Source organism: Lytechinus pictus, chromosome 2, assembly GCF_037042905.1.
Source record: "Lytechinus pictus isolate F3 Inbred chromosome 2, Lp3.0, whole genome shotgun sequence".
NCBI lineage: Eukaryota > Metazoa > Echinodermata > Echinoidea > Temnopleuroida > Toxopneustidae > Lytechinus > Lytechinus pictus.
This window is the reverse complement of record NC_087246.1, coordinates 14,845,702-14,858,094: the sequence shown is the minus strand read 5'-3', so window position 1 is coordinate 14,858,094 and position 12,393 is coordinate 14,845,702. Positions and strand designations below refer to the sequence as shown.

Sequence of the window (12,393 nt, the reverse complement as noted above, 5' to 3'; positions counted from 1 at the left end):
GCTTTATAACGAGTGCAGGAGAAAATGTTGCGATTTGATTGTCCAATGTTGTTCGGTCCCTATCTGATTTAATTGTTTAAAAATTGGAAAATATGGTGTATGATTCAGGAAATTGCATGCGGAATATGAGAATGTTCTATAAATTACATGTATGAGACAACTTTTGACCAACATAATAAATTATAAACAAGAAATGGAAAATCCATTTGTACAATATTAAGGTATCATATCAGTTTTATCAAATGTGTTATTCATTTCCTTTATGTATACAGAAAGATCCAATGAGAACATACCGAGGCAAGAGACCCCACAGTTTAATCAGGCAGCTCCTAATGTTGACCATCTCCAGAAAGCTTCTTACAGCATGCAGTCCCGGCTGCCAGCACCATCCCTTGTGACCAGCAAGGCTAGGCCAGTAGACCTGGGGAGGTTGAAGTCAACACCCTTACCAAGAGCCTCTACTTACCAGACTTCAAGGTAAAAAGAATAATTCAAAACAACTATTATGAAATAATAATAATGATAATAGTCAGGTTTTTGTATAGTGCATAACAAATGTGTCTCTATGCACTTCAGAAAATAAAGGAAAGGAAGAGATGTGTTTGGGAGTTCACTTTGTTGACGTTAGGTACAACTTAAATAAGTAGGTTTTAAGGGCTGTTCCAGTTCCACTAGAAATCAAATGCTGAAAGCAGCGAAGGAAAAAAAATAAAGGAAGGGATTTATAGCACCTGTTCTTATTCCAGTTGGTTTAAAAGTTGTATACTTATACTAGAATTCATCTGGTTTATTATCAAAGTGGGGGTGATTGATATGCCCAATCAAATTATGGCTAATTGTCCTTGATCAGATGGTTTATTTGTTTGTTGGTATACTCTTTTCACATTTTGTGTAATGACCATTTGAGCCTACCTGGAAATCAGATATAATAGTAAATATATTTCTGGCATTTTTCTTGCAATGAAAAGTAACTTTGATGAGCTTCTTTACTGAGTATGCACAAACCTTGTTTACTTCAGGTATTCTTCTCCCTTTGAGGATCAAGGAGCAGAAGATGAATTGCAGACTGTCCTAAGAGAGAAGGCCAAACTTGAAGGACAGTTGGAGATGCTGACAGCAGAGACCGAGTCGGCTCTGCAGGCCAGGACGCAGCTACAGAGCCAGGTTGCCATTTTACAAGCAAAGCTCAAGGTATGAGTCGGCAGGGATGGAGATAGGGATGAAAGTTTTTAAAACTATATTATGATAATTGGTAGGGTATTAGTGAGAATTGCCCTAAAAAGATACCCTTTGAACAGTTTTAACATGCCCTTGGAGATGTTTTGACTGTATTATAAAGAAGTGAAAATATTGGGCTATTATAGAAATTCATGAAGAAAATAATATATATGATTTGTTGATTAAGATAAAGTGCATGTTTGAAAATTTAAGGGATCATCCTATTCTTAAACCATGACTATTCATGATGCTGAACCAGGTGCTTCCTAAAACCAGATGGTTCCTGTACAAAGCCTATGGAGATTAAGTAGTTTCATAGCAAACAGCATTAGTAATAACTGTTCATCACCAAATGTTAAATGGTGCTTCAGTCATAATAAATCTCTAGGTGGCGTTCCACAAAGATTTAAGTCTGACTAATTATCTTGCTTTATTCCTCATTGTCTGCAGATTGTAACACATCTCCACATTGGTCAGATCATGCTCAGAGCATGCGTACTGATATATAGTCATTAGGTTGCACGTTATATACCATATGCACGTTGGCATTTAACTCTTTGTGAAACACCTCCAGGTCACATGTATGCTCTCAACCAATCAATTGATTAGAATCCACTTCATCTATCTTATGAATATACCATGTAAATCACAATGTATTGAGAACATTATGTTCCTACTATCTGATACCGTTAGGCCCAGGGTTCAGGAGGAGATAGCCTCAGTCACAACCGCTCTGCCCTTGAGGCCGACATCCGTTCCCTGAAGCAGAACAAATCTGACCTGGAGCAAGCCATAGCACAGCTCCAGGTAGAGCTAGAACACAAGGAGGCCGATCTGGAGGGTCTGCGTAGGGAGCTCCATACGTCAGAGGCAACCACCCAGAGACTGAGGAGTAAGCTGGAAGATGTCAAGAGGGAGATTGCAGGAAAGGATGCCTCTGTGTCTCAACTCCAGGACAAAATGGCTGCCATGCAAGGACAGGCAAGAATCTTTACTTACAGTAACTTTATTTGTGCATGGAGCAGCAGCCCCTGTAATACTAATCGAAATCATTGCTGCAGAACTGCCAATCATCCATAGTAATTATTTTATAGATTCTTGCTGCAAAATGGAGGAATTTACTTTAAAATACATGTAGTATTCTTTCATCTCCCCTATTCATTCATGGCTTCCATACGATTGTGTGATTGATCATAAGCTTTATTATCAAAGTTTGCGGATCTGATTATTTCTTGTATCTTCTCAAGGTTTCCATGGAGAAGAAAAATAATACTATGGGTATCAGATGATTATTTCTCGCATCTACAATTTCATTCTGTGTATAAATATGTCAAGATTTAATTTTGTATTTCCATGCATTAATGTTGATTAATTGTTATGGATTGTTATGATATCAATCTAATCACATTAAATTAGCAAACAATAATGTTTCCCTTTATTCTTAAAATAGTTCTTGTTAGCTTCACCTAAATGACAATCTTGCTATTATTTCATCTAGGTGGACCAAGCAAGACAGGACCAAGCCATGGCTGGGGCCAAGCTTTCCTCCTTACAGACAGATGTTGAGTCTCTGACCAAGGCTAGGGACTGGTTCCAGGAACAGCTTGGCTTTGCTCAGGAGACCAGAAACCAATTACAAGGAGAGCTAGCAGCTTCCCAGATGGCTGTCGCCTCTCAGTCTGCAACTATTGAGAACCTCAGGACTGATAACGCAAAGGTATGCATTGATGATGATGACCATGATGATGATGATGATGATTAGGCCTGGGAGTAAAATTCGATCCATCGAAGCATTCGATCAGTTTGCCAACAATCGGCACTCGAATGTTACTTTTTACACTAATCGAATGTTTGCCAGATGATGATTACTGATTTGAAACATTCGATTATCAAAAGTACATGACTGTAAACTTAGATTTTTGAAAACAAAGTGCAAGATATCAAATGAAAATGATGCTAAAATTAACGAATTCCAAAGATCGTATCTCTTTCATGACACACAATGACGACTAAGCCGCGGCGACCGCGCACAATTCAGATGTGTTGGGCTGATGTGCACGTATGTCTCTATAGGCGCTGTGCTGGACGCACTGAGTCGGGTGAGCTCAGTTTGCTCATTATACATTGTATGTGATTACAGCCACGCCCAATAATCATTCCAAAAGCGCAAACAAATACGCCCATATTGTCATAATAGTTAACTTGTACGCGAATCCTCTGAATCAGTCCTGAGAAGCCACACCTCAGTATCGAACTTGCTATATTATGTTATACCCGCCCACTCAAACAATATCAGTGACTTACCACGTGCGCGAAAGCATTGTCACTGTACGAGGTAGTTTTGAGGCAGAGCCTATTAAACCAACTAGAACCGCCCACGAAATAGGCCCCCGCAAAATTAGTCACGCGCAGTTCTCAATCTCCTTTGCTATTCGTTCTTGAGTTGGGCTCATGGGCGGGATCTACGTTCTCATCAGCGCAAGTACTAACATACGTAAGACATACAACACATCCATTCCCAGTCACGCGCAGTTCTCAATCTCCTTCGCTATTTTTTCTTTGAATGGGCTTGTGGGCGGGATCTACGTTCGCATCAGCGCAATACATACAACACGTCCATTCACAGTCACGCACAGTTCTCAATCTCCTTTGCTATTCGTTCTTGGAATGGGCTCATGGGCGGGACCTACATGTATGTTCATATCAGCGCAAGTAATAACATACGCAATACATACATACAACACATCCATGCATTCTAGAGGTCATGCACATAGTTCTCAAACTCCTTGTTATTCGTCCATTGTGTGCACTCATGGGCGGGATTTATGACATACCAGAGCAAGTGCAAGCATAGCTAATACATACAACAAATCCATGCACCATATAGCGGTCACGCACAGTTCTCAATCTCCTTTGCTATTCGTTCATTGTGTGCAGTGAGGGCGGGATAAATGACAAAACAGAGCAAGTACATGTTCCTTGTATGTACATACAATGCATTTATTCCAAGTTCCACTCCCATCATACCAGTTAGCGCAGCTACCGGTAGGTCATGGAAGTAGGTCAACTTTTGTGTGTGTGATTTCTGATATTCCAGGAATCTCGATTAATCGAACTAATCGATTGTTTACTCTGGCGAACAATCGAATGGCAAAAAGGGTATTCGTCCCGGGCCTAATGATGATGATGATAATGATGGTGATGATGATACAATGATGATGATGATGATGATAAAGATAATGATAAAGATGTTGATAAAGATGGTGCTGATGATGAAAATGATGATTATAATGATACTAATATCAACAGAAGTAGTAGTAACAAAAATGTTATTACTGTATTCATGTTGATTCCAAGGAATGTTCAAGGTGCCTAGTTTAAAAATAAACCTAACAAACAGTGAAATAAAAAAAGAAATTTGGTATAAAGTGAAATGCACTCATGTGTTGGCCTTTAGTTAGGATTTCAAGATTCTTTAGAATGAAGAGTTTAAGAGATTAATGTACAATCTATAATATGACTCCTTAAACATTATAAACACCATGGATTTTCTATCAATTTCAGGTGAAACAACAACTGAATGAGGAAAGACAGCGCATGTTGCAGGAGAAAGAACTAATAGCCAAGAACCTTGAGACCATTGAAGCTGATATCTTCACCAGAGAAGCCACTTTCTCAGCCATGCAGAGGGAGAAGACTGCTGTTCAACAGGCAGTATTTGCTCAGATGGATCAGATGGAAGAAGAGAAATACAGGTGAGACAAGAAAGTTTTGAGTATCATCTAAATGAAATAAATCAGTACAATACAGTAAATTACAAAGCAGTGATACCAGCTGGTGCTGCTTGTGTTTTTGCAGTGTTTGTATCATTTTCTTTTACCCCCAAAATGAATCTTGAATACAGGAACTGCAATAGAATATTTTTTTGCCAAAAATCTGTTATTCAGCCCTGGGGTCTGCTATTGGGTTTGAAAGTTTTAAATTCCTTGTAGAATGCTTCTACAGACATTTAACAACTGTTCATCCTATCTTACTTGAAGAGGGGGGGTGGTCATGCTTGGAGGGGCAGTAAGTAGATTTAGTACATGAATATTTGAGAAAACAACCAAATAATTGAGTCCTTTTTTTTTTTGGTTGGTGAGCATAATTGTATGGTTTATTGTCCTTTAATTGAGTCACTATTCTGATATATCTTGCTGGCAGATGGATATGTATCCCAATCAAAATGTTTATATATAATTGAGCAGAACATTGCATCAAACTGCATAATGCCATCTGAACAAGTACCTGAAGTTGAAAGTTAATTTGCATAAAAAGATGCCATTTACTTGTCTTTGAACAGATTGGCAGGGCTGGTAGCATCAGCATCTGAGTTAGAAAGGCAACTGGAGGTCGCTCGACAGGAGCTAGAAGCGAAGCATGCAGCCCTTGTGAATCTAGAGGCAGAGAAGAGAGAATTGGTGAAGGGGGTAGCCCTTGCTGAGGTACAGAAATTAGTCCATATAGAACACCTTGTTTCGGTTGGGATTTGACTTCCTGTGTAACAACTATAAACATCTCTGAATGATGTAGAGTAATCAGGATGAGCATTCCTATTCTGTATGACTAACACTAAAAATTAGTTTGTTTTACAAATCACAAAACCAAGCTATTTTTGTGTGAAATTTTCTGATGAAAAACCATGTGACATGCTAGTCCTTCCCTCATGTTCAATATCAGTGGTGTCTATTCTTTAATTGATTAAAAAACTGGTAAGAAACTTTGTAAGAATATATTTTTGATAATAATCTTAATGAACTTTGCTCTGACTCTTTGCTTTCTGCTTTATTTGAATGTGTACTGGTTTCTATATTTATTTTATTGAATTGTTCTGATAATGGATTTTTATCATTACTTGGTGGTTACATTAATAATGCAAATCTTGTTTAATCAATTGATTCAACAGGAGGCACTGGCAGCTCGAGAAACTGAAATGCAAGCCTTACAAATAAAGTGCAATAATGTGGAGCAGAAACTAAAGGAAGAGCAAGGCAAGTCAACAGGACAGGATGATGAGGTTCGCCAACTTAGAGCAGACAAAGCTTCTTTAGAGGTAGCTTTAGCAAGTGCCAACGAAGAGAAACGTGCATTTGATGAATCCTTACAGAAGCTACGGGGAGACCTTGGTAGGGTGGAGACAGGATTCAAGCAGATGCGACAAGACCTTGGTGCAAAGACATCTGAGTTGGAGGCTGCTCAGATGGAAGGACAGCAATTGAAAGAACAGCTTAAGGTCCAGGAACAACAAGTGGAGACCCAGGAGGCTAACCTAGAGGCATCCATTACAGCCATTGGCAACAAGGATGCCATCATAGATGAGCTTCTTGAAGCCAAGGGAAAACTGGAGAAGGAAATCGAGGGGTTAAGGCGGGACATGCAGAGCACGCGCAACTTCCAAGAGTCATCAGCACAAGCCAATGCTGGCCTACAGGTTGAACTGTCCAAAGCCAGGGAAGGATTCCAGATGTTGGAGAATCAACTCCAGAATGCTTTAGAAGAGAACGCTAACCTCCATGGCCAGCTGGAGTCTCTGACTGAGGATCAGAAGCAGCTGGAAGGCCTCATGGATGAGAATGCTTCACTTCGCCAGAGAGCTGCGGACACCCAGAGCTCCATGCATCGTGACTTGGCAGAGCAGAAGGCCAATGTGCTACGGCTTGGGACTGACCTGAGTAATGTCCAGAAGGAGCTGAGGGAGAGAGAGCGTGCTTATGAAGATCGTATGGCAGCTCTCACCAGTCAACTGCAGGATACATCAGTAGCTAAGGATCAAGTTGAAAGGGAACTTAATGAAAGAACTGCTGCTGTGGCTCAACTTAGCAAAGAGGAACAAAATAAACTCTTGAATGAGTTGCAGGTTAGAACAAAACTATAATTTAGTATAAGTGTTAAAACACCATATTTCCCTTACTATATGGAAATTTAACCCCCCCCCCCCATGTTAGGTCTTATACCCCATTGGTTCTAGTCATGCAAAGGTAATTTTATTTTACAGTTTCTTTTAAAATATTTCAGTTGAATTTTTTTCCACAAAATTGTGGAAAAACTATATCAAGTATAGCCATGAAAAGACAAAATTGTCCGGTTTTGTTCCGTGAGAAGTCCATTTTAGTCTGAAAAACAGAAATGTTCATGTTTAGTCGAGACTGACTTTGTTTTTATATTGTTTCTTTTGCAGGGTGTCAAGCAAGATGCTGATGTCCTTAGGTCAGAGAAGAACCGACTGAATGATGAAGTCCAGCATCTGAGAAGAAACATGGAAGATGATACTGAAGCATACAGGAGGAGGATAGATGACTTAGAGGCAGAGCTGCAGGTAAAGCTACTATGCTTTGTTGAAAATGGCAGGTTATACATTGTGATAACATCAATGATTATTTTCATGCATTTTAAAAAGCATGGTTTATTCAAGATTATTCTTAGCAATCAGTTTAAAATGACGATTCTAAAGTGAGGATTCTAGATATTTTTAAAAGCATGGTTTATTTCAGATAATTTTTAGCGATAACATCGAAATCATGATTAATATAGAAGATTTTCAGATGATTTTCAGTATTTTAGCAATACATAAGTCAATATAGAAATCTTGATGTGTCCTAAATGTGTAGGATGAATTTTTATGTATAGATCTTGATAAAATGTTGTTACAAGTTTGATGTAAAACTGGCATATTTAATAACATTGAAATCATGTGACAGTTAAGAGAGAATTTAATGACATTGCAGTGATTAGAGGAGGAGGAGGAAAAAATTAGACACACAATCGATACAAGTGTATGAATTTTGAAAACCAGGAAGACTTGGTAAATGAACTAGAAGTAGCTAAGATGAATAGCTTTTTTTTTAAAAGAGCCCTTTTGTACAGTGTAATGCATGTAAGATTCTTTCATCTTGTGATTATGAATACTTCAGGGGAATTAGTTTAACAATTTGTGTGTGTGTGTGTGTATTTTCTTGCCTTTTCCAGGAGTTGAAGGATATCTTAGACAGACAGAGGAGAAATGAGCTGAACAATCGGGCCCTTGCTCTTGACTTGGAGCGAGAGAGGGGAAGGCTAGCAGGTAAGATAGAGCCAAGTCAAGGACACTTAATAGTGATGTTAAGTTGAGATTATTCATGCTTTCAAGATTTATTATGCAGATCTAGGGAGCATTTCTTGAAACAAACCGTTGTATGACAGGTAAAGGGACAATATGGTGATATAAAAAATATGTATAAATATTTTTTTTTTTTTGATAGAGCAATTGGTATTGTTTTTTTACAACCAATAGTGTCATAGTGCCATTTTAATTTTAATGAAGAAAAAGTGGTTTTCACAGACAACAACTACTGAATTCCTTGCATCTGATTGGCTCAGAACAAATTTATAGTGAAAATCACTATTTGCTTTATAAAGCAAAGAAGGGACATGTCCGTTTTGTCCTACAGTTTCCATAGCAACAGTCACATGCCTTTACTTTTCAGCTAATCAAAATCAAGGAAAGTTGTTAGATCTTACAACATATCAGATGACAATGTTGATTAAATACTCTGCAGGGGTGCTCTGCTTATAAACTGGTTATATAGAAATGATGGGCCTTCTAAAATATACACCGCTTCACATGTCATACATATAGGCATGTAAGAGTGGATTTTAGCTTTTGATTATGATTGCATCTTATTATCAACTTTTTGGTTAATTTCCTCTGCACAAAAGTATTGGGGCATTTACGTTTTTAGCCTTTATTTCAAGTCTTTATTTGTGGTCTTTCACCACCTTGTACTTAAATCCCTTGCATTTGGTTTCAAGCACCTGTTAGATTTGTTGTTGGATTGGTTTTGTGTGGAACAAAGACTGGTATTGACATCATTGTTACCATTATCACCATCTTTCAGGTGTGCATCAGAGTCACTCCGCACTCAAGCAGCACACTGGAATGCTTGAGAGCGCCCTTGCTCAACGTGAGAGTGCAGTAGCTGAGCTGTCTGCTGAGCTTACCAGCACAGCCCAAGAGAGGGCCAACGAGAACCTGAGACTCCAGAAGCTTGTCCGTGAGATGGGTGCAGCACTGGAGAAGGAGAAACAAGCTACTCAGGAAGTTAAAAAACAGGTAGAGTTTGATCTAATCAAGCCCAAAAATGAAAAATATTGAATTTTATTGAAGCCAAACTACCACACCCATTTTAAGGAGAACCAGCTGAAGACAAAATCTACTCCAAGAGTTCCCAGGACACTTACCCAGGATGAACATCTTAATCATCTTGTCTTCATAAATGATTAATAACTTTTCAGCCACTCATCGTGACAATATGTACCTCCATATTTGCCCCCCCCAAAAAAAAAAAAAAAAAAAAAGTTGCAGAAAGGTCCAAGCAATACAGTCTTTCAATAAAAATCCAATGGCTATCATAATTTAAACCCAAATTTACAATATATATTCCCTGATGGTTTTGTAAGAAATACAGGTGTAAAGAATATACTAATTTATATGGGCCTGTGGCAGGAGATTTCTGATTTAGAGCTCCTTGTAGTTCAGTTCTCCTTTAATCTTTTATTGACATTGAGTACCAATAATCAGCGAGAGTTATAACAAGATCTAAAACATTTAACTTGTGAAAAATGTCTCCCCCGTTCAATTTGACAGCTTTCTGGTGAGAAGGGCCAGTGCAACCGGCTCCATCAAGACCTAGAGACATTACAGGGTGATGCCCAGGAGATCCGAAGTGAAGCTAAGCAGAAGGAAGATCAGATTAATGCACTGCAATCAGAGTTAGCAAGGCTCAGACAGGTAAACTAATCACCTCTATTGTATCTGGATTCTACTTGATACAACTTCCTTGGAGAAGTGTTGTAAAGCATTCGATAAGTCTCAGGACTTTGAACTATGAGGTCTGGGTTCAAATTCCACAGCAACACTGAAATATTGGTATAAAGTATTTTGCATATAAGTAGCTGCCTGTATTCTGCAACAAATTTTCCAGAGCTGTCAGGGTTCTCTCATTGTTCGGAAGACTTTCAGAATATTGGACACTTATAGCATGAAAGACTATTAATATTCATTATCTCTTTTTTTTCCTATTTAGATTTTAATTATAAAGGCATGAAAAACAGGCAAAAGATACAACATACTAGATGATTTTAGTGTGTTTTTTTTTAAATAAAAATGGTTGCATTGCATAGGAATATTGCTTCCAATGTCTTTCAAACGTCTATTATCCAAGAAACAGACAATGCAATGTTTCTCAGTGATAGAAAACATTGTACATAAAAAGATAACTTTTTTGCAATATTCCTATACCACTTCAAATTTGTAAATAAAAGTCATAAGCAAAACAATGGTGTTGCATGTCAAAAGGCATTAGAACTCATCATTTCCAATGTGTACATCTTTTTCTTTAGAACGAGGAGAAGCAGAGGAAAGAAGGGGAAGAGATGAGGAGACAGATTGAGAGCAATAAAAACCATATGGATAGATTAAAGAGACATCTTCAAGATAAGGATGCACAGAGCCCTGTACTAGAAGATCAGATGAAGGTAATATTATTAGGGAGAGACTTAATAAATCTGAATAAAGTGTAACGACTAAGAAAATAGTCTTGTTTACACAGCCATCATTTATCCAATTCACTACACTACAGTATAGGCTTAACTTTGTATAATTTATTATAAACGTTGACATTTAAAAATGTTTTAAATAAACTGCTCTCATTCCCAGTAGATTTCAGGTTAGTCACATATCATATTGCCTTGGACATATAGGCAATATCATAAAGTATGTATTCCAACCCCTATATTTGGACCTAAATGAAATGATTTGTTTCTGATTTCTAGTCAGTATGAAAAGTCAGTATGAAAACGCTCTCAAATTATCACAGCTTCAGCAGAATGTGGAGTGTGATAAAGATAGAGGAAAATGAGGATCAGACCTACAAAAAGGTTGGTAATATTTCTTTGAATTGCCCATCTGCAGAGTTTAAGTTCTGTGGTTGCTTTGATCTTTCAGTTGGCAAATCCTCTTTTTTTCAAATTTAGACATTAGCCTGGCAGAGTGAGCAGAAGAGTAGGGAAGCTGAGGTTGGTAATATTTCTTTGAATTGCCCATCTGCAGAGTTTAAGTTCTGTGATTGCTTTGATCTTTCAGTTGGCAAATCCTCTTTTTTTTTCATCAAATTTAGACATTAGCCTGGCAGAGTGAGCAGAAGAGTAGGGAAGCTGAGGCCTTGAAAGAACAACTTTTACTAGCAGAGAAAAGACAACAAATAGAACTGGATGGAGTCAAGACTAATCTACAGGTAAGAGATTCCATATGACATTTAATTCAGTTGATTCTGTGGTGCATTATCGTTGTCATGAATAATAAATTAAGAAAATGACACCTACAAGTCCAAGGAATCCTGTACATAATCCTTGTTTGATCTGGATTTAGATCTTGGATAACTAATGATTGTACCGACTATACTGATTTTTTTTGTACAATCAATATATATATTTATTTTTCCAGATGACAAATAAAGAGCTTGATGGAATGAAGAAAGAGTTAGCATCAACAAGGAAAGAGAAGTTTGCTTTCCAAGCTAAATTGAGTCAATTGAAATCTGCCCTCCAGGCTACACTGCAACAGAATAAAGTGAGTATATGTATCTTTAATAGTCCAGATTACTTGAATATGATCACCATATTGTCAAGTCACATGTGTAGTTTTCCTTGCTGAATACTTGTTTATCTTTTTTTTTTTTTTTTACTCTTGGGCACTTTTCAACAAGCCTTTCTGGTAAACATTGTGCTGTAACTCTCAATCTTGCATACTTACGATTAATCAAGCTTCAAATTTCAAGTTCAAATTTGACATAATAAACATTTTCTTACTTTTCCTTGTAGCTTCTAAAAGCCAAATTGAAGTCTAAGAGTAGAGTAGCTTCCACTATGGGTAAGCCAGGGCCAGATGGAGCTAGCCAGGGAGACGGCAAGGGTCAAGCAGATGAGATTGTTGTACCTGAGATTGCTTATGATGTGGAATCATTACTCAACAGTGATGTGGTGGAAGGGGTATCGGCTAGTCATAGCAGGTAGGATATTTGTTACCCCATGTTGAAGGTTGCAAATGGCAGAATTCATTCTTGGATAGCACTACCAAAAGACACATGCTTTGATATTGTT

At 37.9% G+C, this 12,393-nt stretch overlaps 1 protein-coding gene across 1 annotated transcript in view; it reads left to right on the top strand.

The window, feature by feature from the left end:
* The window catches only part of LOC129254754 (golgin subfamily A member 3-like), a 34,557-nt gene that overhangs the window by 16,511 nt on the left and 5,653 nt on the right, over window positions 1-12,393 (top strand). The window contains exons 7-21 of the mRNA XM_064110493.1: window positions 273-477; window positions 1,020-1,191; window positions 1,912-2,199; window positions 2,717-2,935; window positions 4,783-4,973; window positions 5,561-5,702; window positions 6,164-7,114; window positions 7,436-7,573; window positions 8,224-8,317; window positions 9,132-9,346; window positions 9,881-10,024; window positions 10,636-10,770; window positions 11,412-11,528; window positions 11,738-11,863; window positions 12,115-12,302. Coding sequence (XP_063966563.1) covers window positions 273-477; window positions 1,020-1,191; window positions 1,912-2,199; window positions 2,717-2,935; window positions 4,783-4,973; window positions 5,561-5,702; window positions 6,164-7,114; window positions 7,436-7,573; window positions 8,224-8,317; window positions 9,132-9,346; window positions 9,881-10,024; window positions 10,636-10,770; window positions 11,412-11,528; window positions 11,738-11,863; window positions 12,115-12,302 — 3,325 coding nt within the window. The remainder of the gene's footprint in view (window positions 1-272; window positions 478-1,019; window positions 1,192-1,911; window positions 2,200-2,716; window positions 2,936-4,782; window positions 4,974-5,560; window positions 5,703-6,163; window positions 7,115-7,435; window positions 7,574-8,223; window positions 8,318-9,131; window positions 9,347-9,880; window positions 10,025-10,635; window positions 10,771-11,411; window positions 11,529-11,737; window positions 11,864-12,114; window positions 12,303-12,393) is intronic.